This window comes from Wyeomyia smithii, chromosome 2 (genome assembly GCF_029784165.1).
Source record: "Wyeomyia smithii strain HCP4-BCI-WySm-NY-G18 chromosome 2, ASM2978416v1, whole genome shotgun sequence".
Lineage (NCBI taxonomy): Eukaryota > Metazoa > Arthropoda > Insecta > Diptera > Culicidae > Wyeomyia > Wyeomyia smithii.
Genome location: NC_073695.1, coordinates 226,942,606 through 226,969,706, shown reverse-complemented (window position 1 = coordinate 226,969,706; position 27,101 = coordinate 226,942,606). Strand labels below are relative to the sequence as shown.

Here is a 27,101-nt window from a genome sequence, read left to right as displayed (position 1 = left end):
GCACGTTATATAAAGCATGTGCTTTTTCAAAAAAATTTAAGTTATTAACCTCACTGCGGTTAAAATAAATTAAATAATTTACAAGGGAAATTCCAGTTCGCTGATTGTTTTCGCCTCGTGATTTTTGTTTCATCAGAATTACTTGGGTAGGGGCTATACCAAGTAATTCTGTCAAAGTAATTTTAATCTCATCAACGGTTTGATTGTTGGTGAGACCTTTCAATACGACCTTGAACGGCTTGGCGCTCTTCGTATTATATGTAAAAAATTTATACATCTTTTCAGTTAAATACTGAATAAGACGATTCCAATCTTTCAATGTTTGGGCCAGTAAACGGCATTCGCCTCTTCGGCCAATTTGATAAGTAACTTTGACGTCGGAGAGAAACGTAGAAAGTTCTCTTTTAAAAATATTAACTTCAGAAACAATAGTTACCACAATAGGTGGAACTTTCTCCTTTTTTACAGAAATTTTACTTTGAATAGTTTTACTTTCGAACATTTCAATTTCGCCGGCTTCTTGCTCAGGCAGAATATCATATAAATTTTCACTGCATAAGCTAGTTTCAGAAAGAGATGCCTCTCTTTTCCTCCCCATAGCGATGCGTGGTTTCTTATTTCGTCCTGCCATTTCAGGCGATACGAAAAAAGTTCAAAAATAAAATCAAATTGCAAGTATTGAGAAAGAAAGAAATAGGTAGTCTTGAGAAAGACTGATGTAAGTTAACTTCCAGGTAATCTTTAAAAGACACACTGACAAAACACAAACTTTGAAGCTATAGGCAGTCAAAGACCAGTCCACAAGCAACCGAAAATACGTCTGATCTGTCGGGCAGCTCAAGACGCACTGAGCAGAGCTCCTTGATATTATGTAAAGTATACTGACAGCCGCTCAACAGCCGTGATTGTGATATCAATAAGGTACCATTCGCATTTTAGTAAATCGTTTTAATTCCATCGCTTCCACTTCAGGGACGTTTTGTTCAAAGAAACTATGCACTGTGGGAACATAGACTCCAACTGTTCTCTACACATTCGTTGTGCCTGCTCGCTCTCGTCAAATTTAGGAGTTTTCTTTTTGGAAGAAGTGCAGGTGTCGTCCTCATCACTACAGATTGCACAACAATCATTTATGGAGATGCCGATGAGACCAGGAAACAAGTTACTTAATCGTCTAAAGGTTTTCGTACTCAGATTAGTACAATTGTCGAACACAACTCTTTGCAAGTTAGGAACTACAGGACATAGCGTCCAATTAATATTACTATCACATTCACTAATTCGCAGTAACCTAAGCTTGAGCAACTTGTTCAGATGACGAAAAGCAAAATTTTTCCACTGAAATGAGATGTCACGGTAATTGTGTTAGTTCTTTCATTAATGAGACGAAACAAACCTTGGAATATACAAGTAATTCTAGACGTTCTAAGTTGGGCAAGTTGTTGCAAATCTTATACAACACTTTTTCACTTCTTTCGGAACCGACTGTCAATTTCAGTGATTTCAACCCGGAGAGACCATCGTTAAACACAATATCTGAGTCATTGTGCGATAGTGATAAGTGCTGCAATCTAGGCATATTTAATTTTGGTAGGGCCAAAGGTGGACATTCAATTTTTGTGTATCGCAAAGTAAATGTCTGAGGAGAAAAATATAAAATGTACATTTAAAATTAATATCAAGGAAAATAATTTTTAATACAAACTTTAACTTTTGAAAGTGCTTCGATCAGTTGTAGTTGAGCGGGATCTATGTGCATACCCGCCAAGGTTATTTCTTCCAGCTGTTGGCTGTATTTGGAGAGAGCCGCTCCGATTCGGTAGAGCATTAAATTACTTTCCATTGACAGAGACTTCAATTTTGGCATTGATTTGATAAAATTTTCTTCCTTCTCCTTGTCTATGTATTTGTTTCGAGTTCGAGCATATCGTTCCTGGATTTCTTTGTCCTCGGCCATTATAGCTTCCAGGTGTGTCAACATAGGAAACGATAAAGATATCATATCATGCATCGTTTCTGGATCCGCAAATTGAACTTTCAGATGCTTCAACTGCATGCAGTATTTCTCAATGATATGGAAACCATAACGGCAATTAGGTGCTAAATCTAGTGTTGTCAAATGAGGAAGCATAACATCGTATGGTTTTGTCACTTCTAGAAATATTTTAAGCCTTTGAAGTTGCTCGTGATGGATGTACCACTTGCTTCGATCTATCGACGGATATCTATATAAGTTCCATAAGACAAGGTCAAGCTCTCGGAGATTTGCCATCTTTGGTATTCGGTTTTCAAGTATCATTCGGCTACTTTCAAAGCTGCTTTTCAATATTATCGTCTCAATGCAGGATTCAAGCCCAACTAGTAGTTTTTCTATATTAGCCTCTGGACATGGTTCAAATAGGTACTTTAAATTTACTATTTCTTCATTTTCACGACGGTCACTGCTGGCAGGATCATCTCCATCATCGTCGTCGTCATAGTCTGGGTTATCCCAATGATTCAGTGATATGTTACGACAATCCTTAACTATTAGCATTTCTGAATTTGATAGCTCCTGGTCGAAGCTGCCATTGATGCATATTTGGCATTGCCGTTTAAAGCGTACACCATGCAGGATATTACGCCAATAACTACAAACTAAGCAAGCGTTTTTTATATCGATCAGGTTGAGGTAGGCGAAAATTTCTTCTAAAATCTGGTTGAATTGATTCAGTGAAATGAGATTGAAAAGATGAGCATGTGAAATTAACTTACTTCTACAGGAAGGTTATTGAGAGTATCCATTGTACTTTTGAAAGATTATTACAACTTCCACTTTAATCCTGAAATTGATGTATGTTGATTACATGCTGAATGGCGCACATGTTAGAACGTGAGCGGGTCATATATTTTCTGTCTAAAAATTTCTCATGAATAAATAAAATATTTGTATGTCGAACATGAGAAAAAAAATCCAAAATTCAACGCTTAAATATAATTGATTCGAGTGTTAAAGAAAAATTTCATCACATAATGTAAGAATTCTACGGCATTTGCACCATGAGTCATAGCGAAAACTATACTATTTTGCCAGGTTGTTAAAAATCCTGTCCTCACGAATAAATTACAAATCAAAACTCACCTTATAATTATATAGCACTTGAGGTTTTTGTATAAGAGTATGTACAATTACAATTAGGTATAAATATTTTTTTCAAAAACAGAAGTCGACACAACTTTGAACAATTTTCATTTATCACATCCCGTCCGTTCGCGAAGAACACCGGTAGCAGAATAAACTAGGGATGGGAAACCTATCGATAATCATCGATAGTATCGATGGCTGCCGGCTATCGATAGAATCGTTAAGCTTTCAGCGTTATCGATAGTTATTGATATTTTCCTCGCATTGGCATTCATACTCCACAATGATGCCAGGACTGAAAAAAAATTGGCTTTGCCATTGTTGAAGGAGACTTCGATGCTTGTTCGCTCTCACACGAAATCCTGTTTAAAATTGTTAGAAAATTGAGAGATAATCATTTTCGCTCACTCTAACTTGTGCGGACAATGACGTGATTTCGCATGAGTGCGAATTATGTGTGTGAATAAACTCTTAAATATTGTTTCTGTCCACAACGGAAGCAACACTTTGTTGTTTTGTTTTTCTCTATCTGGTTCTAGCTGTCGAACTATCGATAATTATTGATAGTTATCGATGGCAGTAGGAAATTTATCGATAGTTATCGACAGCCATTTTAGTCGATATTTCCCATCCCTAGAATAAACCTAGGACCAGAGATGCCAGATGTTTTTGAAAAATGTCTGCAACTGCTCGAAAAACCGGAAAAATGTGCTCGAAATCTGAAAAATATCTGTCCGTTATCCGAAAAAATTTCGCTCGCGCAGGCAAAAGTCTGTAAAAATCTGCACACATTTCAAGAAAATCTGCGCAAATATAAGGAGATTCTGACAAAAATCTGCAGAAACGTGGAAAAACTGCAAATATCTGCAAATCAATAAATATCTGCACACGGACTCTCAAAATCTGCATTTTGCAGACAAATCTGCACATTTGGTATCACTGCCTAGGACAGGATGTGACAAGCAGAGATGCCAGATATACAGACAAATCTGTATTATACAGACTTTTTGTGTTGCGATACAGACACGCATAAGCCTACAGATTTTATACAGACATTTAGTATAATACAGATATTACACAGATATCTGATATTCTACATAATGGTTTTACAAGTATACACAAAAAAACGAACACAAAAACCAAAAGTCACTGTAGCCGTTGCTGGAAAAAGTGAACTAGGAACTGAACACTTTGCTGAACATATTAATCTTGCGTTTTTGAGAGTGAAATCATGACAACGGGAATCGAGTCAGGCTATCGGGGTTTTTATCGGCCCCGTGAGCACTAATCTCGATCGATTGCCATGCAGGTTATATTGGTGAAAAGACCGTTTGTTCTATTCGGAGCAATATCCAACGTTGAAGAATTGCTTAAAATGTCCCAAATCTTGAAGGTACTATTTTTATAACCGCGAGACTTCTGCCATCATGTATCAGTTTAGCTACATTACGACGAACGACGATTTTTATCACGGGAAAGACTCTTACTTCTATGTGTTACTTAGATTTAAAAGATAAATTAGTTATCGATTAATCGACCAACTATGATAGACTCGAAAAAGAACAATCAAAACAAGCAATAAAACAAAACAATCTGACAGGTCGACAAATAATTAGGTATCAATGTATCGGTAACTTTTTTTCGCAGCGGTATACAGACTTATACAGACATTTTTATGGATTATACAGACTTTTTAAAAAAAAGTCTGGCATCTCTGGTGACAAGAGAAACCAAAAATCACCCAAAGTTCTGTCAAAGTGAAAGACCTCTCTGATTGGTCGATTTTATTTAGCGCACTGTTAAGTTTTATTATTAGTCGGTATGGTTGGCCGTGCTGCGAAAACTTTCAATATTTTTGGTTCACACTGTTTCTGCTTACCAAGTGGATGAATTGTGTTTCGTTCAACAACTTTTCGAAACATTTTCACACACCGGATCTGTGAAAATTAACATTCGAAATATTTATCATGTTTTTTAAACTACTTATGATGAACGATTGCAGATTTGATTAAAGAAAAGCAAGACTTATGACTAGTTAAAATAAATCCAAAATATATCTTCAAATCAACTCAAGGTTCATTGAGTAACCATTATCAAGTAACTAATTATAAATGTAACCCAGAACTTGAAAAATCCTAGGTATTGAAATTTTCTTTATTAAATATTTTGGCGACACTGGCAAGCCTCGTGCCGGAAAATTTAAATGTTTTATGAGGGCCATTTTGAACGAAAAGAAGAATAACTAGAAGCCACTTGTCACGTCCTGTCACCAAGTATGATGACAGTTCTAAAAGGTATGCTATTCACGTCGATGCATTAGTATTAGTGATTAGTGATGGGAAATATCGCCCAAAACGTACATCGATAACAATCGATAATTCCGGGGGTTTTATCGATATTATCGATAAGTATCGATAATTTGACAGCTAAGGTTTGCGGTGAAAAAAATTTTTTTCAGATGATGAAAAAAAACTATTTCAGATGGTGATGAAAAAAAAAACTATGACAGATAAATAAGTTGGATGAATTTCCCATGCAAGGTTATCATGTTAGCTTCCTCGCAAAAAAATATTACGTCCTTGCGTGCGGCCTTCCGGCAGTTAACCGTAACATTTGCCATGGCGGACGAAAACATGCGTGTAGCCATGTTTTTAAGCTCTTTCTTTCTTTTTTTTTCATTAATTCCTCCTCCGTTTTCGCGACAAAATTGTTGGAATAGATCTTGCGCTTCAAGTCCCAGAAATTCTCGATGGGAAGCAGGTGGGGGACATTGGGCGGACTCGCCGACTTCGGTACCACATCGATATTCAGCCGCTCCATCTCCTCCTACGATCGCTGGCCAGAACACCGTGTCTTCGCGCTTATGGTATTTCGTGATGAACGACGCAACGTCTGTCAGGCACTTCGTACTATAAATTTCCCCGTTCACGGCCAGCCCGGAGCGAAAGAAGAGTAACTTTGACATCCCTTTCTCGCTGATTGTCAGCCACAGCCGCACCTTCTTGGGGAACTTGGTCTGTGAAATAAACTTTACCTCGGTGCTCACTTCCTTCGTGGGGGAGGTAAAATACGAAGAACCCTGCTAGTCGTTGCCATCCAGGGTGAGACAGGTCTAGTCGTCCATCACTACTGCCACGTCGCGATTCGCCGGGAAAATCGACCTGACCATCTTATTCAACCGCTGTCGCTGCGTCATTGCCTGCAGCTCCGAGACCAGTGGTCGGGACTGCAGCTTCTTGTATGCATGTCCATGTTCTCCAGATACTTTTTCACTGTTTTAGAGCATGCATCAACCTCTCGACCAAGTGCACGCAGCGATTTAGCCACTTTTCCCTCGGTCTTCCTCTTCAGCATCCTTTTGGTTATCAGCAAGCTTCTTGTCACTCAGGGTCGTTGGCCGACCAGAACCGGTTTTCTTTCGATGCTCTGATCATTGTATAATAGTGTCAAAATGTTGTAGATGCCAGAACCGGCATACCCGGTGTCCACAAAGTGCCGCACGATGTCTGTTTTTGACGCCATTTTGAAACCCATGAAATCGGCAATTTTTGTCCATTTTTTTACCGCAAACGTTATTGCGGTTATAGTTACGGCCCAAACAGATTGGATACGTTTGCGTTGCGTTGGCGTCAATTTGACAGTAAATGTATGGGCTAACTGTCGAATTGCCGCAAACGCAGCCGCAGTGGCGTAGCGTAACCGGGTGACACCCGGGGCGGAAAATTTGGCACCCCCCATTTCCCATGGGTGTCACCCCCGCCAGGTTGCAGTGAAATCATTTTGTTACCCAAAACTGTGAGAGATATCACGTTCCTTTTCGATTTAACTAAATCTACCGATTTTTGAAAAAATGGTTGCGATTATTTTCTTAAAAGTAAATTTATATAATTTTCGGGATTTCACAGTGACCTCCACCTAATTGATAGTTAATATCACGGATATCACCCTTTTGAAGGTGACACGTATGAAAATTTTCCTCATGGGTGTCACCCCCTGAAGGGTGACACCCGGGGCGGACCGCCCCCGCCGCCCCCACCACGCTACGCCAGTGCGCAGCCGCAACGTATCCATTGTGTTAAGGCCTTGAATGACAAATCTTACGATATTGCGAATGATAATTCAAACTACCGGACGAGTTAAACAGTTTGTTTTGGAAAGTCTTTGAGTTTTACGCCGGGAGTGCTTTCTACGGAGTAGTTTCAAGCCGAAGTTCATTTTGAAGGTTGTATAATCAGGGAAATAATTGAAGCAGGCAAAATTCTGTCAATTTTTAAATGGCCAAAACTTCACGAAAAATGAATCAATTCAGACAAAACAGGTTTCATTTTACTGGAAAACTGTCCTAGATTCCTAGTATAACTTGAGAACTGGACGTGACCAAGGGTCACTGGAAATGTTTCAGATTTCCGAAGTGTGTGCCAAAGTGTACATTTTTGCAACGCGTAGAACTTTTTCTGACATTCTGTTTTGTAGTGTCCAGACGTACCAGCTCGACAAGAGCTCATTTTTCCGCAGTCTTTTACTGTGTAAATCACTCAGTAAACTGACGATGAATCGCTGAGGAATTAATTTTCCAGCCGATCTCTAGGTATTAGAGTGTATGCGTGAATGTTAACCGAAGACTTGGTAGATACAGTCTACCCACAGTATTCCAAACATTGAGATAATGATAACAGTATAACCGCAGGATTCTGGATATAATATGCTTGTAATGTAGTATGAAATAACATAAATTTATTTTTTAATCTGAATATTTATTTTATGTAACCCGTATCCCCTACATCCTCTTTCTCTCCTACTCTTCATTGATAAACGCGATATTGGAACATATCTCTAAAACGATCTGGCTTTCGTGAAACTCTTTTTGACTTTCGTTTGAAATCTTCTTCCTTTACTTTGTCGCGAGCTCTTTCTGTACTTTAGAGTCATTAGGGAAATCAACAGAAATATCAGTGAGTTGTGGTCCTTGATCTTCAACTCCATCATGTTGCTTATCTGAATCCTGGTCATTTTCATTGTTACCAGAATCTGCTGCCAACTTTATGTCCCGGATATTGCGCGTGTATTGTACTCCTCTATCTTGAGCTTAGCATGGCAGTCGTCGTGTGTGTGATTGTAGCTGGTGCACCGCCAACATCAGCTACCGCTGTTCCGTACATCATTCCCACGGCGTTTAGTAGTAACTCGACTTGGAGGTCCAATTAATCTAGGTCTCTGATCATGTGAACTTCTACCTTGAAACGGATGACTGCGACCTACAGCGGCGATGCTAGCTTGCTTATCCTGGCGATGGTTCTTGGCAAAAATCTCTTCGTTTAGTTGTTCGGCCTCACAAGCACGAATTTTGATCATCAAATCGGCGAGCGAACCGCCTTTACGGCTGATTTTTCGTCCTGCTTTGCGAGCCTGAATGTTCAGAGCGTGATGTAGCAAAACATCCGCAACGTTTTCCAATAATTGTTCCTCACCGTATTCGCACAGCTTGGCTACCGCAATTACATGTTTCACGTAGCACATATCACTTTCATCGGGTTTTTGAAAGGTCGATCGAAGTTTTTGGCGTTGTAGCAGTACGTAATCACGAGATCCGAAGTATCCATCCAGACGGCGAATAGCATTTGAGTACGGCGACTGAGCTTTACCTGGCATCGATGGCGAAGAAATGGTACCCTCAAAAATCTCCAATAGTTTGCGACCAGCCTTAATCTTGAAGACGTTGAATTTCATGGATTCTTCTGTTACTCCGACTAAGTTCATTGAAGCCTCGAGGAGTCTTTTCCACTGCTCATATGAATTCTTGTCGATATCCTGCTCCCCATCGTCGGGTTTGCATTCAGGAATATTCATAGATGCGAATGACATTGAGGTCAATAACATCGACTCGTTTTGACTGGTGCTAAAATCCTCGCGAAGCGTGGAATGGCCACGAAAAAAAAACACTGCCACCGTCTCCCAAATTTGCTTCCAGCTGCTTCTTATCAGCACGAGCTTTTTTTAGCATCGTCGATAGAGCTGCACTCCGTTTTTTTTCAAGCTCCAAAGCTTCCAATAACTGCTTCTCTCTCTTCGCTGCTTGGCCTGTGGATTTCCTATAATGCATTCGAAAATTGCTGTTAATGAAATCCAATGGTAAGCACGAAAAACACAAGTCAGCTAGAGATGAGGACGCAAAACAAATTTACCCACACAAGGATAATGTATGCTATTACTCATATTGCTCTGCATCGCCCAGCTTAAACCTTATTTTTTAATCAAACAACTATTTCACCGAGGTGAGAGTAGTTGTATGTGTGTGTCAAATTTTCTCTGGACTGCTCCAAAGTCCATTTTTATTTGAACAAATGTTCCCGCTCAAAGGAAGCATTGAAATTTTTTTACCCACTCGAAGGTAAATCTACTACAGAACCGCTCAGAGTTCTTTTTTTTTTTTTATTTAACCCGTTCATGGGTAAATCCGGAGTTGAACCGCCCAGAGTTCACCAATTATCCGCACGATGGAAACGGAATTTACCTATATAAAGGTAATTTGAACCGCTCAGAGTTCAAAAAATACATATACTTACTTTTTGGGAGCGTTTCTGGCTGCGCCATTGTAGTGTCCAGACGTACCAGCTCGACAAGAGCTCATTTTTCCGCAGTCTTTCACTGTGTAAATCACTCAGTAAACTGACGACGAATCGCTGAGGAAATAATTTTCCAGCCGATCTCTAGGTATTAGAGTGTATGCGTGAATGTTAACCGAAGACTTGGTAGATACAGTCTACCCACAGTATTCCAAACATTGAGATAATGATAACAGTATAACCGCAGGATTCTGGATATAATATGCTTGTAATGTAGTATGAGATAACATAAATTTATTTTTTAATCTGAATATTTATTTTATGTAACCCGTATCCCCTACATGTTTCACATAGGTTTATATGTTGTCAATACATCAAAATTTATTTCAGGTTCATTGGTAGCCAAAGATTGAAAATTCGCCAAGGAATCATCGAGGTATGAATTTATTAAGTATGGGTGTTGATTTTGGCGGTTTTTTCCCTGTTGGGTACTAATTTTCTTTGAGCTTGCAGCACTCTAGCAGAATTCAATCGAACATTGTGGGTGTGTAGGTCTTATTAAACCAAGCAACTTTGCAAACTTGCGTTTGAAAATTTATCTGGATTAACATTTAAAAAGGTCAGATTGAAAGTTGAGACCATGATAATTGTAAGTCAAAATTTCGATCATCATGTGACAAATTTCAGGAACTCATTGCTGAAAATTGCACTCTTCAGGATGGGGTAAGTTCATCGAAGCAGTCCCAATTGTTTGCTTGCTTTGGTTGGAAAAAAAATTCGAAAATAAATGTTAACATGTGTACCGTTTTTTAAAACCGTTTGTCCCGTTTTTATGCCGAGAAAATCTGGTCAGCCTACTTCAAAAATATAAAAAAATGAGTTTAAGATCCTGCTCTGAAAAACTATAATTTTAAAAACTAAAAATGATTTTAGAAAATATCGGTGATCTCAGATTTTTTTAAATGAAGTATTTTAGATAGACAATTTAGTTGCCTAAAACGTTCTATGCGTTGCAAAAATGTACACTTTGACACACACTCTTGAAATCCGAAACATTTTCGGTGTAGGATGGTCACACCAAGTTCTAAAAGGTATGCTATTCACGTCGATGCATTAGTATTAGTGATCGTTATGAACTTTTTCCAATTTTGTATGAAATTTGAAATTATTTTGCATTTTAAACTAAACCTATAAAACATACTTTCCTGAAAAGTTATAGAAATGATGTTGAAACATGTTTTATTTGTGGGGAATACATAAACATGCTGCGGTTTAGGTAAAATATGCTGTTTTTCATCAATTTGCCGGTAACCTTCTTGCACTTTTCGTTTTTTTCTTGTACTCTAATAGCGCTTCTAAATAGAGTCGCTTATGCTTCATACAGTAACAAAAGTCATGAGCTATGACAATGACTAAGATTATGCTCCAACTATTAGAAATATAGCATTTTTATATATTTTATTTCGACATATTGTCGCAATTTTTCACACTAAATCTAAATTAATATCAATTTCTAGTCCTGTCCTGTCCTAGGAAGCCACTTGTCACGTCCTGTCCTGTAATAAACGTACAGTTCATTCGTTAAAGACGGTTCATTCGCGCAAACATGAAAAAGCGCAGTCATGAACAACGACATGATTTTGTCGAAAAGAGATAATATTCAGCGAACAAACAAATTTTTGTTTCTGAGATTACTTTGACACCTACAAATATTCAAGCATTTGGCACGAATGAAACGTACAAAACAAACGCACGAACGGAACGGTAAATTTCACGAAAAGCATGAAGTTATGGTCTGTAGGATTCCAGTCTTACCGTAACATAATCTCTAACAAGTGAAACGCTGCCAATTCAGGTGCTCCGTTGCGAAGCTTTTCGAATGTCCGATGATGATAAGCAGGATATGGTTAGATTAATTAATAATTAAACTTCAGTAAACTTTTGAGACGTGGTTTATTTTCAAAATAATCAAAATGGTATCAATAAATTTATTTGTTGTATTTCCATCGCAGTGTTGTTTCGTTCAACGAAACAATACACTGCGGAAGTATCGATTTCAACTGCTCCATGCACTTCCGTCTAGCTTCGAGCCCCTCATCCAGTACACCTCGATTCTCGTTGGAAGAAATTAAATCTTCACTACCTGTCACGTAACACCTATCCAGGTATACGCTGGTGAGACCAGGAAATAACACGGCTAAAGGCCGTAAAGTTCTGGTCCTTAGAAAGCTACACTTGTCGAATACAACCTTCTGCACGTTAGGGACTATAGGACAATGAACCCAACTAATTTTGCTCATGTCACAGGCGTTTATTCGTAATAACCTCAGTTTTGTTAGTTTATTCAGATGTCGAAGCGCAGTGTTTCTCCACTAGAAATAATCAAGTTAGGGACCGTTCCTAAACCACGTGGTCATAAAGAGGGGGACGGGGGGGTTTGTCAAAAGACCACGAAAGACCACGCATGGGGGTGGGGGGGTTAACGAAATGACCACGTGGTCTTTTTTTCTGACTTATAATTAATTGTTGCCACCAAGTCAAGAGCAAAAGCTTTTGCATTTTAGAAATATAGAATGTACCGAATGTTTAAAAATAAAAATTTAAAAAATTTAAGCGAATTTTTGGCACTAGACAAATGAAAAGACCACGTGGTTAAAGTCGCAAGGAGGGAGGGGGGTTGGCTAAAAGACCACGAAAGACCACGGGGGGGTAGGGGGGGTATAAAAAGGGATCAAAATATGACCACGTGGCTTAGGAACGGCCCCTTAAAACTTTACCATTAAAAAAAAAGACAATGGAAACTTACCTTGGAGTACAGAAACAGCTCTAGATACTCTAAATTAGGCAAGTTGTTGCAAATTTTATGCAATACTTTGTGACATCTTCTTGAGCAGAGTGTTAGTTTGAGTGATTTAAGTCCGACAAGACCGTTGTTAAACACGATATCTGACTTGTTGTCCATAAGTGTTAGATTAACAAGGTGAGGCATATTTACTTTTGGCAAGATCTGAGATGACGGTAAAATTTCTGTACGATGCATGATAACAGTCTGCGGAATAATTGAGAAAATGTTGCAAATAAATTTTCAATTGTTTTCAGATAATGTTACAAACCTTTAACTTTGGAAACGTTTCAATCGTACGTAATTGTGCATCATCGATTTGCATGTCCATCAATGTTAGTTTTTCCAACCGATGGCCATATTTTGAAAGAGCTTCTCCAATGCGATAAAGCATCAAATCACTTTCAAGCCATAAAGATTTCAGTTTCGGCATGGATTTGACAAAATGTTCTTCCTTCTCCTTATCAGCAAACTTGTTTCGAGTTCGAGCATATCGAACTTGGACATCTTTGTCGTCGTACATTCGAACTTGCAAGTGGGTCAACATTGGAAACGAAAGGGACATTAAATCATCCATTGTTTCCTGATCTTGAAATTGTACTTTGAAGCGCTGTAGCTGCATGCAGTGTGCCTGAATAATATGAAAACTCCACCGGCAATTTGATAACAGTTCTAATGTTGTTAAGTTAGGAAGCATCACGTTGTAAGGCTTGTTTGAATGCAGTACATCTATTTTAAGCGTATTAATTTGGTTGTGATGAATCTGCCATTCGCTTTGATCTGGTGACGCATATTCAGTTTGACAGAATGAAAGTGCCAGTTCTCGGAGGTTTTCCAATTGGCACAACTGGTCTCCAAGTATTTCCCGACAACTTTCAAAGCTACTGTACAGTTCAAGTGTTTCCAGATCTAACCCATTTTCGAATAGGAGCTTCCTAATGTTGGCCTCTGGGGTGGGCTCGAAAAGATATTTTAAATGTATCACTTCCTCATTTTCGCGTTGTTCGTGGCTATCTATGTCATCATCATCATCGTCATCAAAGTATTCCTCTTCCCAGTGGATCAGTGATAGGTTGCGAAAGCTCTGAGTTACTCGTGTTTCCAGTTCCGATAGCTCTTGATCGAAGGTGCGGCTAAGGGAAACAAGACATTGTCGCTGGAATCGCACACCACGCAGCACCGCATGCCAGAGACTACAAACTGCGCAGGCACTTTTACGCTCCTTCAAGTTGAGATAGGTGAAAATTTGTTCTAAAATCTGAAAATATTGTCACAATTTTCGATCGGTGCACAGAAAAGGTGAAAGGTTGGGTAAAAATTTTTAACCTAGTTTGACTAACCTCTACAGGAAGATTGTTAATATTATCCATTGAACTAATATAAATTTGACCACAGGTAACTGTAAAAAAAATGAATAAGTTTGATTACTGATATAATGGATATACGTATAATATAATTGCGTCAGATTGTAATATTTGTTCACTGTACTTGCTATGAGTCATATTGAGATGAAACTCTCAAGTTGTCTGCGTAATTATGAATTCGGTTAAAACTCACCTTTATTCTGCTCTAGCTACTAGTCCGGTATCGAAATTCGGCAGCTCTATTTATAAAAAAAAAATTTAAATCTAAAACGACACAATTCTGAACAGCTTCCACTGGTTCCAGTCTGGTTGTTCACTTCAAAGAAAATCCGGAGCAAAATAAAACATGAAAAAACCTGCGATGAACTATAATGTTCACCGAAATCATACGCTTATGCTGTCAAAAAGGAGCAAATAAAATGAACCCAGATCTTGTGTATACACGCTACGTGTAAAGTATCAAAAGAAAAGGTGAAAATAACGTGTGCCTATAAATTTATAACCGATTGATCGGCAGTTCATTCCTAATATTATAAAATTTATAAATAGTTGGGTCAATAGGTATGTGCTTGTTTTTTGTTAAAATTGCATTCAAAATTGAGTTTAAAATGCATTTCAAAAATATGTAAAAGTTTATTTATTAAAAATGGCTTTCACTGACATATTTATATTAGTTACATTGTATAAGAATATTTTTTTTTTTAATAATTTTCTGTCCTATCTAATAATATTGTCATGTTATCAGGTTTTGAAAATTTTCCCATTCATTCTTATTGGTCAGATTAGTGATGACTTTGGTTAGTTTAGTGACGAACAGACTTAATTTGCTTTCAAGTTGCTGGTGATGTTAGACGTTTGACACTCAAACTTATCAGGATTGGTTACGCTCTTTTCTCTTTGGTGGGTTGAAGCAATGATTTTTGTCCATTGTGCTCCTGGAAAATAAAAGTGCACTTTTCTTGTAAAACAACAAACAACAAAAAAACAATACAAAACAACGAAAAAATAAATAAATAATTACAGTCGGATTTTTCATGCACTTTCTATTTTTTTTTTGTAAACTATTTAACAATAGGTGAAAAATAACAGTTCTAGCATACCTGATTAGGTGGTTGGTAGCATCTATAAACTACCAACGCTGCAGAGCGACGATGCTGATCGATAACTAATTTTTATTGGACTCTAGGAATTGTAACGTTGTACAACTCATAGAAAAAGCTCACTTGTGACTAGAATGTAATTCTTGGGAAAATTTTACAAACAGTGGTAAAACTAGATGCATTTATGTAGATCTCCTATTCGTTTCGTTTCCTAAATTCATTGTAGTGATTACATTTGTACTGTATTCACACCTTCACGAGCATCTTTGCGAGTTGTGATTTTATAACCTGCACGAAATCACCACTTTGGAAGGCACAGAATCATTATATTTGGTCTATAAGAATAATACTTTTTTATCGTTGTTTACGAAACTAAGCTTCTGAAACTATTTTACTGCTGTTTTTGAAGGCTAGCTTCGTTCTATTTGGCATTTGCTATTTTTGGTACTTTTTTAATTGTTTTGGATTCTCGCTTTTCTAGTTTTTGGATCGTTGAATTGGAGAATTGTTCATTATTTACTTTAAATCATTTTCAATCACTGGAACATTAGAAGGAAATATAGTGTAATGTTCATCAGCATTAATACTGGTGATTCGTTGAGTATTTTCGATTTGCGGGGATTTTTGTATTAAAATAACAGGTCGCGGAACTGGAGGAATCATGTAATTTTCCAATCTTTTGTCTTGTTCAGCAACGTTATTATCGCTAGTGATTGGTGATCCATACGATGGTCCCTCTGCGTCAGAATGCATACCATTACTGCTACTTCCACTGAGATTGCTTATTCGACCGGAAGAATTGCTTGAACTACTGTGAACACTTGATAAAGTTATATGTCTCCTCGACTGCTGCATTGAAGCTTTACTATCTTCATAAACATTCCGAGAGCTTCCAGAACTGAAGTCTCTTTCTTTTTTAGAGTCAGAATTTTTATTTCGACTGAAAATTTTCTTCATGGTTTCGTATGGATTCGACCTTTTTAATTTTTCTTTGTTTTGTTGCTGTATTCTTTCGTATTCTTGTCGCATCATTTCGAGTTGTTCCTGCTTTTCTATGAAACTTTGTTGGACATCATTGCGAGATTTCCATGCGTGTACCAATTGTTCTACTTCTTGAATAGTGAACACATTGTTTTTGAAATCTGTAAATAATTCTAATAGCTCAACATCTACAGTTTTATGGAAACGATTAATTTCTTGCATACAGCTAGACGCAATCTTTGGTTTGGTTTCTAGCATCTGTTCTCTCCCCCGGAAGCTCAATCGTAGATGCGATATTTCATTTTCAGCATCGGAGGTATTGTTTAATTGCACATTATTTGGTATCTGTTGATATACTATTGGTGAGTTGGCACTGTTGCATTCACTAAACGGTATATTCGAAGGTTGCACTAAATAATTACTCTCTAGGTCAACTGAATGAGATGGTTGCATTGCGTTATTTTTGTCATTGCTCAAGCAATCATTGCTATTTTCTAATAATTTCGAACACTCCTGACTAAACAAATCGTTTTTGCTATTATCGTTCGAAACGACGTTCTGAAATTCTGCAATTTTGAGTTCATGTTGTGATATATCATGTTCTCTGTAATCGTCATTCAAATTATTTACGATTTCTTGATCCTTTTCGGTGTTTGGCGAAGAAGCTAGCTCCTCTTGTATTTCGTGGATTGTATCCACCATCAAATAATTCAAATTAGTGACCAAATTCAACATATCATTATCGATAGACTCCACATCACTTCCACTAAAATTCATTTCAATATAGCCTGGATTTTGCTGGTGCTGTTGCTCTATGGAAGCTGATTTAGGTTCTATAACCACTTTATTCGGAGATAGGTCACTAATTCCTTTGAAACAATGATACATGGTAGAGAATTCTTCTCTTCTAGATAATTTTTTAATGATATCTGCTACACTATAGTGTCCACCAAGTTCAGCCAAATCACCTGGTGTACGGCCGAATTTGTTCCTCATTTCACATACAATGTCTGCTCCTGGACATTCTAATAATCGTAGACACAATCGTTCGAGTCCCCAATACGCCGCGAAATGTAACAGCGATGGATACTTCTCTGGATTCGCTTCTCTGTGTGTTTTCCACTTTTTGGCACTGTCTAACTCATTAAGTAAATGGAAATGTTTTGGTACAGTATTTTCGAATGCTTTGAAGAGACGCAAATCTAACTGTTCGCGATCAAGAGCTGGAATTCCAACTACTTGACACAGGAACTCCATCGGTGTGTTCTGTCTTCTTAAGATTTGCTCTAGTTCCCGAAATTGGCTTTCACACTTTAGTGGCCGACAGCCGATGTTGATACTATTTCTTTCTACTCGGATACCAATTATTGTTGAAATTTCCATGCAATAATCTGGAATACTAAATTGAACGGTGTAAGGATTCTTACGCTTGATATTGATTATTTCTATGACGTAATTGGCTTTTTCGATTTTGATTTTAATCCTATCGGTTTTGTTCAAGGGCTGTATGAAAACGGCTAGAACTTTATTATGTCCAATTTTAACTTTTCTAGGAAAAAGCGTGAATGATTCATGAGGTTCAGCCGGAGCTTCATTTGGCAAAATAATTTTCTGATCAGAACAGTGCGGCTGCTGACGTAGAGCGCTTCCTAAAATATCCATCGCAATACCAAGTAATTCACTCAAAAAAGACTGCTTAGAATCGCCTTCAAAACAGATTCGCCATTTTTTAAAACCTGGCAATGTATCTTTATGGCTTTCGAACACATGCGTTTCAGTTACATTCAGTAATACACCTAAAACTTTTTCTGGTTTCAATAACAATTCAAAAGTCGAACGTAAATATTGTGGTGACAATGTAAACATTGCAGGACAGATAATAACTATTTGCAGCTTCGTGGAACGGCAGCGCTGCACTAACTGGTGCTCGAATTGGTTTCTATCAATTGTGACATGTAGGAACTTGAAAGGTAACTTTCCTCTTTGTTTCGTTATTTTGTCAAAGCATGTTTTTAGATGGTTCACCCACATAAATGCTTGCTCGTTATGTCGAGTCGTGATGAATACTATATCTTCCATTGAAGTCAGCGAATGCGTACTTGCACCAACCAAACCAACAGGAGCCTTAGGTGCAAGCATATTTGGTACCTCATCTGAAATTTCCGCTGGTTGCAGCTGCTCTTTTCTATTAAACGTACGAATTGAATGTCTTCTTGTTTTTGCACTAGATGAATCATCACAATTAGTAATTTGCCTTTCACGGCAATGTTTATCTCTTCGATTCACAGAACAATCATTGTTGGTATTACTGTACTCGGGAAGTGTAAATGGCTTTATCCGCGACAAAGTGGCACTGTTGCTGCGATAGCGTTGAAATCCTTCTAAACCAGCACGTTGTTTGTGAGCTGGAGGTTGCTTATGTTCTGAATTCGCTTGCCTCGCAAAGTGAAATTTACCTGTTGAGTTGCGCTTTCTGAATATAAAACCTCTCTTGTTTGTGTCTCCACTTTTAGCTGTAACTTGCTCGTCAAAATAAGCTGGATTATCTGAGAGCATCGTATTTTCCTCCATCAGCTGCACTTTTGAAACTTATTTTACCAAGGCTAGCCAAAATAAATGAAAGACTTATCAATCTATTTCACTACGTTATATGAAACATTTCGTTGTGCAGTAGCATTATTCATATTGTTATACTCTTCCTTCGCATTATCCACCGAAGTTTTGTGTCAAATCAGAAAATAGCTTGTCTTGGTTGCACAATCTAGAAAAGAAAAAAAACGAATAATAGTTTTGTTCGTGTTCAGTTTTGAAACATATTGTTGATTGCGACAAATTTTCTCGCGAAAAATTCTTGTAGAAGTGCGCGGGTACGTCCAATCGCGGTAATATCTTCTACAAAAAGTGCGGAAATTGGATTTGCGCATTTTTTGTAGAAGACACCAACATGATTGGTTATAACCGCGCACTTCTACGGCGTTTTTCATGCATCTTGCGAGATAAATTCTCCCGCAATCGATAATATAATAATGTAAAATATTTATGAACAAGTGATATTTACGCTTCAAAAAATGAAGATTCGACTCATTCTCCTTCTGCTTTGCGAACTGAGTGATGACATTTCATTACACCCGTCATTTTTATGGCAGCTGTAAACAGCTTATAAGCTATAAAATGTGCTATAAACTGTATGTTTGGATTTTTTTAATTCAGAAACATCCTGCGGTCAGAATTTTATCGCACAAGTTGTTTTAAAGATGATTTATTTCTTGTCCTAAAGGCTCAAAATCGATTTACTATTTTAGGAATTATGCTTTAAACATATTATTGAATCCATTAACGATATTCTACTTAACGGAAACAGCCTTTCTAGTTGTTCTCTGCAAACGTTTCCATTGCAATCAACATAATTATAGCTGTGGCCCGATCCTCTTTTTTTGGCGTCACAATAATTCAACGTACATTTATCTAGAAAGAGTTCACGAAGAGCAGGAAACGGCTTGGCTAGCGATTCAAAAATACTCGGTCCTAATGTGGTTCCGTGAAAAGATAACTTTGTCACCGATTTTAAGACTGGACAATTAGGCCAATGCAGTTCATTCGTATCACCGTAGGTTATGTGGAGCGATTTCAGTTTCTTGAGATTGTCCAGACGTTTGAAGGTGCTATTCTCTAGCTATCGAGTAGAAAGACAAAAATTAAGAGTGGCATATCTGCACCAAAAAAGACTTACTTTCTTATGCAGTAGCAATTCTAATCTTTCCAAATTTGGTAAATATTTGCACACTTTATATAATATTTTGTGGTTTTTGTCTGCCCAAACCGTAAGCGTTAACGTTCTCAAAGGGGAATATCCTTCATCAATTATTATGTCCGATCGATAGTTGGACAGCTCCAGGTGGTTTACGTAGGGTAATTTAAGTGTAGGAAGCGTTGAAGTGGCCATCAAAATCTTACAATCACTAAATGTAATCCTCTGTGAAGGAGTAAATGAATAAGTCGAACATATGCCATTGTTCATTTAAATTATACGTATTAGTACAAAAAAGGACTTTATGATGTTTGATGATCCGTTCAACGAATTTTAATCTATTTACTACACGATATAGAGATTGTTATAGATGGCATTTCATAAGCTTACCTTCAATTTTGTCAAGCTTTCTAACGGTTTCAACGTTATGTAATCTATTCGCATATCTTTTAAATCCAGCTCCTCAAGCTGATGTGCGCATCTTGCAAGTGCCGCACTAAGACGAAAGAACAGAAGATCGCTTTCTAACACTAACTTTTTCAGCCGGGGCATTGATAAAACAAACTTCTCGTCCTTTTCTTAGTTCAGTATTGCATTACGAGATTGGGTGTAACTCAGTTGAATATCTTTATCAGCGATGAAACACACATCGAGCAAGGATAAATTGGGAAATTGCAGTAACAATAGTGAATCCAACAGTTCTGCATTCTTGAAGTGGATTTTTAAACAATGTAACTGTGAACTGTATGTTCCGACTATACCGATGTGCCATTGGAATGTTCGCGGCAGTTCTAAGCTCTTCAAACGGGGTGTAATTAGTTTTATAGGAGCATTTTCGAATGGCATGTCAAGCGTAAAAGTTTCAATTCGATCATGGATTATAATCACAACTTCATCGTCCTTTAATGGACAACGAGAGTAACTGAAATTTATTGAAAGCTCTCTTACGTGTTCCATTCCAAACAATTGTTTTTCGAAAATTTCCCGACTAACGCCATAACTCATTATGAGATCCAGGCGCTCAAGGTATAATTGCTGGTCAGACAACAAATTTGTTATGTTTTGCTCAGAAGTCGGTTCGAATAAATACTTAATCTGGGGGAGTGCCTCCTGGCAGTTGTCGATGTCCTCATGCAAATCGTCATCACTATCGTCGTCCTCATCAGCCGAATCATGTACTATCCGAAGATTGCGATGTTTTCGTACAATTTCTTTAATTGTCTCGGGCATCTCTTCGTCGAATGTGTGTCTTAAACAGAGCTGCCATTGTCGTATTAACTGTGTAGCTCGTAATATATCCCGCCACTGTTTGCAAACGAACGACACGTGTTTCCATTCAAACAAATCTAGAAACCGAAATATTTTGACCAGGATCTGAAATTATTTACACATACGGAGTATTATTATTTTGTTATTATCAGAAGTAGGTACTTACCTCTATAGGAAGATCGTTGATATTAGTCATCGTTTAGTCACAGAGAGACTGGTCAATGTCACTGCTGGTGATGTACTAATCGACAACTAATGAAAGGAGTATAATTGGTTCAATATACGGTATGGTTGGTAATTCCAGTGATTTTTTTTTTTGTTTAGTGCTTTCAACGGTAGGAACAAATTGTGACAACGCTTTTAATGAACTATTCACCGTAATACCATACCTGTTTCGGCTTTGATAGATAGGTGTTGAAATCTGGTTTTCGCATTCTCATAGAAGACTGACTCACCTTGCAATTTACACATTAATTCATCGTCTCTATCGCAGCAAAGTTTTCTAGATCGCTACAGGTTATTTGAAAGTGAAGTCGTTTTTTAGAAAGAATATTGGTGTTAGTTTTTGCCATGAACTTTCTGTATCAAGTCTGTATCCTTTGTGTGTTTCGCGATGTAAAATTTCGATTACCTGGCCAAAAAAATGATGCTAACTTTACCAATGGTGTTTGTATCAATTCTTTCCTACTTGCTTTTGAATCGTTTAAAATCCGACGCGAAAAAAATATAATTTATAATAACCTATACGATTTATTTTTACTTCTATTTCGAAATTTATTTCTGCTTTTTTACATTAACTTTTGCGGAAAAAATGAACACAAATAGTCGCTTTTTCATGGGTTTACCTTCACACGTACTGACAAAATTACCAATGCAGCATTAAACATAGTAAGCCATGGGTCAGCAGAAAAAAATTGACAGGAACGATGGTTGTAGAGCAAAGAACTGTCTTCCCTTTTCTGAGGAGTAAATCGTGTACCAGTCATTGGTCTTTTCGCTAAGAAATTGCTTCAGGAGAAACATAGCATCTTGCAGCAGAATATTATTTTCCATTTCGTTTTCCGAGTTAATACCGAGCTTTGCCAGCTGATCCGCGAGGTCGTTACCAAGAATTCCAATGTGACTTGGAATCCACTGTATCGACACGTTCCACTCAGAATGCTTTCATTTTTCCCGGACTGTTGAGCGTTTTCTAGCATCACGCAAGCTGATTTAGAATCTGTGTTGAGCGTTTTCTAGCATCACGCAAGCTGATTTAGAATCTGTGTAAATCACCTGGTTGTGCAGCTCATGTTCTTCAATCTGTCCAACTGCCAGCCGGATGGCAAGCAATTCCGCCGACGTAATACTGACTTCGTGCTTCAAACGAGTGCTGTATCGTTGATTGATGCCATCGATAAAGACTCCTATGCCGCATTTTTTTCCCTCCTTAGAAGCATCTGTGAAGGTTCTTCCCCGTCCCTTGTTTCTTCCGTTCATGACGAAGAGCGCATTCATTTTTAGTTCGATTGGATTGCAGTTATGTTTCGACTTGTGAACCATATCCAGATATGCGTGTATCTCAACCGGTTCAGTTTGATCAATAGTAGTTAGGGGACTAATTTGTTCGAAAATTTCATGGTATTCGGCATATATCCTTTCCATATGGGTATAGCTCTCCGGGTCAGTAATGGGTAATTCCATACTCTTCAGTTGTCGGGCAACCACTGTGTCTCTTGAAATGTTCCGGGCGATTTCCTTGGCAGTTACAAATTCGTGTCGCAGTTCCAAAAGTTCCTGTCCACTAATAGCTGATAATACATTAAGTGGAGTTGAACGAGTTGCACCCGTGACTTTTCTCAAACACTGATTGTTGGCTACAGCTAGTATACTTTTATTGGTTTTTCTGGCGTTGTTGTACAACGAGCAGCCATATTCCATGACACTCCCGCATAGAGCTTTGTATATTCGCATCATTGTTTCTGGATGTGCTCCACTTTTAACTCCGCTCAAAACTTTCAACATATTCAATCGTTCATGTATCTTCGTGCGTACATTCCTAATATGCACACCGAAGCTCATGTATCTGTCTAGCGTGATGCCCAAGTATTTATGATTTCTCACGGTTTCAATCGGTTCTCCGGCTATAGATATATCTAGGATTTTATCATTATTTTGGAGTAGTAATGCTTTCGTTTTATTCGGGTTCACTTCTAAGTGTAGTTCTTTTGTCGCTTCCAAAAATCGATCCAAATATGATTGGGCATTTTCGTTGACTTCTTCAAGGTTTCTCCCTTTTACGAGTATTCCAAAGTCATCGGCTAATTGCGCTAGAACAACATTTTCGGTATTTAGGTCATGGAGGCCCATTGTATAAACGTTAAACAACGTTGGTGATAGCACGTCGCCTTGTGGGAGACCATTGCTGATGGTTCTGCTTAGCACTTTATCTCTCATTTGCAAACATATTGTCCTGTTTTGCAAGAATGAAACAATCCACATAACAATTTCTGGTTCAATAGCAGCCGCTGTTAGAATTTCTTCCAGCTTACTCGTTTTTACAGCGTTGAAAGCGTTCGTTAAGTCGACGCATATTAGTGCTGTGACCTGGCGGTTACGTTTTTGTTCCTTGACCCAGTTAACCACAAAGGATAAACATGTTTGCGAAGATAAACCTTTGCGAAAACCGAAGGACATGTTTGGTAATATTTTGCGTTTGTCCAGCGACTCTTGAAGTCGCTCTAGGATTGCAGAGTTTGCTATTTTGGTGATGGTAGGTACTAATGAGATAGGTCGATGGCTTGTTGGTTGGCTGTGGTCTCTGCCGGGCTTTAGAATAGGTACTATTTTGATGATTTTAAGGGAATCATCTAGACAATGCTTAATCCACATGCTGTTGATGTCCTCAACAATGTTGTCGATCACTGAGGGTTGTAGATGTCTAAGTAGCGCGTAGGAGATTCGATCTTCTCCTGGTGCTGACGTTCCTTTCTTGTTGTGTAGGATGCGCAGCCATTTGTCTCTGCTTAACAGCTTATTTTCAGTATTCTAAACTACATCATTCTGTCTGTATGTGTAGTTTGGTTGTGCATCGTTTTCACCGAAATGCGTGTCTAGGAATGTTTCAGCTAAGTTTTCGTCATCTATTATTGTGTTATTTTGTTTTCGAATCGTACGTTTCCCTGTGAGGCGTCCAATTTTTAGCCAAAGTTCTTTGGAGCTCGTAAATGGACCTATTTCGTCGGGGAATTTCTCGAAGTTTTTCCTAATTTCTTCTCGTTTTTTTCGTTGAAAAATAGCGGATTTCCGTTTAAAGTTGATTAAATTTTCTATACTGGAGTTCTTGTTGAAGATTTTTCTTGCATTGTTTTTGTCCTGCCATGCTTCGTCAACTGCTTTTGACCACCAGAACTTGGGTTCCCGAGTGTCTTTCTTTTTGTGCTTCTTGTGCAGGATTCGCACTTGTGTTGCCAAATCTTTTGCGTTTTTGACGAGAGATTCGTCTATATTGCCAACTCCTTCAAATATCCGTTTTTTGTCGTAGAAGAACTTCGGACTGAGCGCCTTGTCTAATTTCCATTCGACTTTGATCCCCATGTGGTGGCTTCCAACTCCAAAGTCTTGCACTGTCCACTCCAGTGACCCAAATATACTAGACGAGCATAACGTTATGTCTATTGCTGTGGATCTTACGTTTATTTGAGGCGGCACATAGGTTTTCGTTCCATCGTTTATAATCAACAGGTTGGTATTACTCACGCCTTCTATGACTAATTCTCCTTTTTTGTCGCAGATGTCATCTCCCCATACGTAGTGATGCGAGTTGAAGTCTCCTCCAACGATCACTTTGCTATATATTTTCAGATTATCGAATATTTTAGCAATGTCATTCTCGAACTCTTGCATCGGTATCGAAGGACTTATATACACTGAGGAAAGTACTATATCCGGCTTGTTTACTCGGATGACTACAATCTGTGTAAATTTGGATACGGGTGGTGATGGCAGTTTCGAAAAGCTCATATTGCTGGATAATGCTATAGCCGCTCCGCCATAGCAGTAATCCCTGGAATGTGGAATGAGGTGGTAATTTCCTATATTATATTTTATAGTATTCTCAAATTGCATGTCAGTCCATGTTTCTGAGAGAAATGCTGCTGAGTAGTTTTGGCTACTTAATACTCGATGGAGTTCAGCTTTGTTCTTGTACAGGCTTTGAATGTTTGCTTGAAATATTTTAAAATTCGCGAAAGCTGCTGTTTATTTTTGATTTGAGGAACTTGGTAGAACAACCGAGTTAGCTAAATTGAAGTATTTGTTGGTACAGTACATAAATTTTTCTTTCACTGTTTCGTTAGAATCAAACATTCCCATGAATTCAGTGTAGAAAGACATCAACATTTCGTGTGATGCCAGTTTAGTGGTCTCTTGTGCTTCTCTCATGATAGATTCCCATCGTTCTTTATCCGAAACGGCGAGTGAGTTGTTTAAGGCAACTCCGTTGGTGGTATTTGTCGTGTTTCCAATGATGTTGTTTCTCTGCTCTGTTATGGTGGCTGCTTGGTAGGTCGGCTGGTTTTCGCGTTGTCGCTTCCGTGTTTGCGCTTTGTTCGCGTCGTTCTGCTCTTTGTGTAGTCTCACCGCTGCATCGATCGATTTCCGTTCTTGATTTGTGCGAATCCATTGTTCTCTTAACGGGTCCTTCCATTTGTATTTGTCTCTGGTCATATTTGCGAATGTTTCATCTAGCGTTGGGAACTCGTCCACTCTGCTCAACGGTTCGTATATGTTTTGACTCAAAACTGGAAATTGCAAACGTGCCTCTGCGAATGTCAGATTTTTACGTGCCATTAGGGATTTAATATTGTGTTGCCTCTTTCTTTCAGGACAATGTTGGTCGGTTGACTTGTGACTATCACTTTTGCAATGTATGCACAATTGTGCATTTTTGCAGCTTTTGTACTCTGCTTCATTTTCGTGTCGTTCAGTGCACTGTTCGCATCGCTTAAATCCTCTGCAGTTATCTGCCCGGTGTCCAAACCTCAAATATTTGAGACAAACCACAATTTTAGGAGTGAATGCAGCGACTTTACTGTAACAGCAGAACAGTTTTGCGCTGTTTGGAAGTTCGTGTGCTCTAAAAGTCACTATTAATCGGTTAATCGGCATTCGTTCGTTGTTCTCTGGCTTTGTCATTCGCACCACGTCAATAATAGGAACGTCGCACTGAATATCGCCCTTAATGCCTTCTACGTCGATGTCGGTGGGTATACCTGCGATCATACCAGAAATGTAGACCAAGTGTCTCGGGATGTATGCTTTGTAGACTTCACTCTTTATGTTGATCACTTCGACGAGCTGGTTGGCCTTCGTGTAACTACTGACGAATACCATCACCTTATGCTGTCCCAAATATTTCATATCCGTGATGAATAGCTTGAATTCGTTCATTCCGCGCAAATACGCTCCCAAAGAGAAATTGTTGATTTTCTGTTTTCCGTCTTCTTTGTTCTTAAGTTCTACGTAAATGCGGTAGGGTGCCGCATCCATTGCGTTGTAGGTTATGTCCGAATATTGCCTCGTGTTTCGGAGGGTTTCATCAGGTTTTGCATTTGATTTCGTTCCACCAGGTGGTGTTTGTTTCGGTATTGCCCCGGAGGAGTCCGGAGGGTCTTTCAACCCCCCCATCCTGTGCTTTTGGCCAATTTTCACGCTTTTCTTTTTCCTTATTTCGTTTTTTCCGTTACAATGAACAAAATGGCGGCTCTTTTTCGCAAACACTTATTTTTCACTTTTAACTTTTTATTCTGGATCAAACAGTTTATTTTCACAAATCTAGTCTTCTCGTACTCTATTCACTGCCTTATACTGCTTTTCCTTCCAATCCGAACAATCGAAATAAAATTTCCACAAGGATACACTTCCTATCGCACGGGATTTCGAACGTTGAAATGATTATCGATTGCGAACAGCATCAGCTTGAATTAGTACAGTACCTAACTGCCGCGCTGCTATGATGTGACAGTTGAAGCTGAGTTTTGAATTTATTCGTCACAGCAGCTGCTACTGATACTTCGGGAACTCAGTTCGGCTGTTTTCTGTTGAAGATAAGGTGAACACTCTTTGTATTC

General features: G+C 38.4%; 4 protein-coding genes across 7 annotated transcripts; all 4 read right to left on the bottom strand.

The window, feature by feature from the left end:
- Positions 1 to 922: 922 nt before the first annotated feature.
- On the bottom strand, positions 923 to 3,283 carry LOC129722343 (uncharacterized). 4 transcript variants are annotated; one of them, XM_055675714.1, is made up of 5 exons: positions 3,122 to 3,283; positions 2,755 to 2,849; positions 1,706 to 2,695; positions 1,397 to 1,639; positions 923 to 1,338 (listed from the first exon to the last, which is right to left on the bottom strand). In XM_055675714.1, the coding sequence occupies exons 2-5, from the start codon at positions 2,782 to 2,784 to the stop codon at positions 949 to 951; spliced, it is 1,653 nt and encodes a 550-aa protein (XP_055531689.1). In that variant the 5' UTR covers positions 2,785 to 2,849; positions 3,122 to 3,283; the 3' UTR covers positions 923 to 948. The 4 variants fall into 4 exon arrangements, with proteins under 4 accessions (XP_055531689.1, XP_055531688.1, XP_055531690.1 ...); XM_055675713.1 differs by having other exon boundaries at positions 2,755 to 2,822; XM_055675715.1 differs by having other exon boundaries at positions 1,706 to 2,637; positions 2,755 to 2,822; positions 3,122 to 3,282.
- A 4,594-nt stretch (positions 3,284 to 7,877) lies between these two features.
- LOC129724331 (uncharacterized) lies at positions 7,878 to 9,839 on the bottom strand. Its single transcript, XM_055679092.1, has 2 exons — positions 9,688 to 9,839; positions 7,878 to 9,213 (listed from the first exon to the last, which is right to left on the bottom strand). The coding sequence occupies exon 2, from the start codon at positions 8,999 to 9,001 to the stop codon at positions 8,261 to 8,263; it is 741 nt and encodes a 246-aa protein (XP_055535067.1). The 5' UTR covers positions 9,002 to 9,213; positions 9,688 to 9,839; the 3' UTR covers positions 7,878 to 8,260.
- A 1,777-nt stretch (positions 9,840 to 11,616) lies between these two features.
- Positions 11,617 to 14,276, bottom strand: LOC129723449 (uncharacterized). Its single transcript, XM_055677681.1, has 5 exons — positions 14,087 to 14,276; positions 13,870 to 13,928; positions 12,801 to 13,787; positions 12,494 to 12,736; positions 11,617 to 12,059 (listed from the first exon to the last, which is right to left on the bottom strand). The coding sequence occupies exons 2-5, from the start codon at positions 13,897 to 13,899 to the stop codon at positions 11,676 to 11,678; spliced, it is 1,644 nt and encodes a 547-aa protein (XP_055533656.1). The 5' UTR covers positions 13,900 to 13,928; positions 14,087 to 14,276; the 3' UTR covers positions 11,617 to 11,675.
- Positions 14,277 to 14,511: 235 nt separating this feature from the next.
- Positions 14,512 to 21,307, bottom strand: LOC129723448 (phosphoinositide 3-kinase adapter protein 1-like). The gene is made up of 6 exons (XM_055677680.1): positions 21,158 to 21,307; positions 20,113 to 21,096; positions 19,705 to 19,947; positions 19,033 to 19,647; positions 14,994 to 18,735; positions 14,512 to 14,828 (listed from the first exon to the last, which is right to left on the bottom strand). Exon 5 carries the CDS (start codon positions 18,543 to 18,545, stop codon positions 15,510 to 15,512), a length of 3,036 nt encoding a protein of 1,011 aa, XP_055533655.1. The 5' UTR covers positions 18,546 to 18,735; positions 19,033 to 19,647; positions 19,705 to 19,947; positions 20,113 to 21,096; positions 21,158 to 21,307; the 3' UTR covers positions 14,512 to 14,828; positions 14,994 to 15,509.
- Positions 21,308 to 27,101: the final 5,794 nt, after the last annotated feature.